Below are 1,001 nucleotides of genomic sequence, written 5' to 3' on the forward strand. Positions count from 1 at the left end.
TTTGGGGCAGGAGGACAGGGACGGGAAACCCAGGGCCCACCACTGCCTGCTGCCCGGCTCCTTTGCGGAAAGGCTGCAGCGGGGAGTCCGGTACGGGAGAATCGCCCCCTTCCCTCCTTCTGTCCTGTCTTAGGTCGCACGAGGGAGCAGGGCAGAAATTGAAGGGTGGGAGGCCCGGCACCTTCATCATCTTACTCCATCCTCAGAGGTATTTTTACCGTCCGGCGCCTTCCCCCAACTTAACATGTGAGGAACAGGAGGCTGGGAGAGGTGAAGTCCCCATCGCGCTCTAAGCTCGGGAGGGGCCGGGCTGTGGAGTCACCTCCGCACTCATCACCACCCCACGCAGGCCGGTCTGGGCGTGTTGCAGGCGCCCCAGTGCTTTCAGTTCTTCCAGGCGGCGGGGACCCAGAGGGACGGGGAGCCAGAGCCTGGAGGGCTGACCCCGCAAGGAGAGGCGGGGCCCGAGGCGGGCCGGAGGGAGGAGGAAGGAGTCGGAGGAGGAGGGGACGCCGCGCCCCAGTGCCCTCGCCATCCAGTGCCCGGATACCCGGCCCTCGCTCCCCGCCCCCGGCCGTCGGCTCCCAGAGAGCCCTCACCGCGGCTCTCGGCCCCCACCTCCAGGCCGGGCTCAGCACCCCAGCCCCGGTCGCGCCCCCTCCCACGTTCCCCTGTCCCGGGATCTACTGCCCCCACCGCGACACCACGCCCCACGTTCCGCACACCGGTGGCTTCGCCCCTCCCCCAGGCCCGGCTCGCGTCCCCCCGCCCCCAATCGCGTCCCAGACCCGGGATCTCCCCCTCCCCCCACTCACGCCCGGCCCGGGTCCGCATCCCCGGCCCGGCCGCGCCCCGTCCCGCGTCCCCGCCCCCGGGCCGCGTTCCGGCGGCGCCACAGGCCTGCTAGGCGGGCGCGCCATGGGCAGCGGCAGCAGCCGGAGCGGCCGCGCCCTGAGGCGGCTGCGCAGCCCCGACAGCCGGCCGGCGGGGCCCGGTGGGGC

The 1,001-nt window shown here is 73.1% G+C and overlaps 1 protein-coding gene across 1 annotated transcript in view; it reads left to right on the top strand.

The window, feature by feature from the left end:
- Nucleotides 1–918: 918 nt before the first annotated feature.
- The window catches only part of CYS1 (cystin 1), an 18,144-nt gene continuing 18,061 nt past the window's right edge, over nucleotides 919–1,001 (top strand). Inside the window, exon 1 of the mRNA XM_007456946.1 lies at nucleotides 919–984. Within this exon, the coding sequence (XP_007457008.1) occupies nucleotides 919–984 (66 nt within the window). The remainder of the gene's footprint in view (nucleotides 985–1,001) is intronic.

The sequence above is a fragment of the Lipotes vexillifer genome, unplaced genomic scaffold (genome assembly GCF_000442215.2).
Source record: "Lipotes vexillifer unplaced genomic scaffold, Lipotes_vexillifer_v1.1 scaffold390, whole genome shotgun sequence".
Lineage (NCBI taxonomy): Eukaryota > Metazoa > Chordata > Mammalia > Artiodactyla > Lipotidae > Lipotes > Lipotes vexillifer.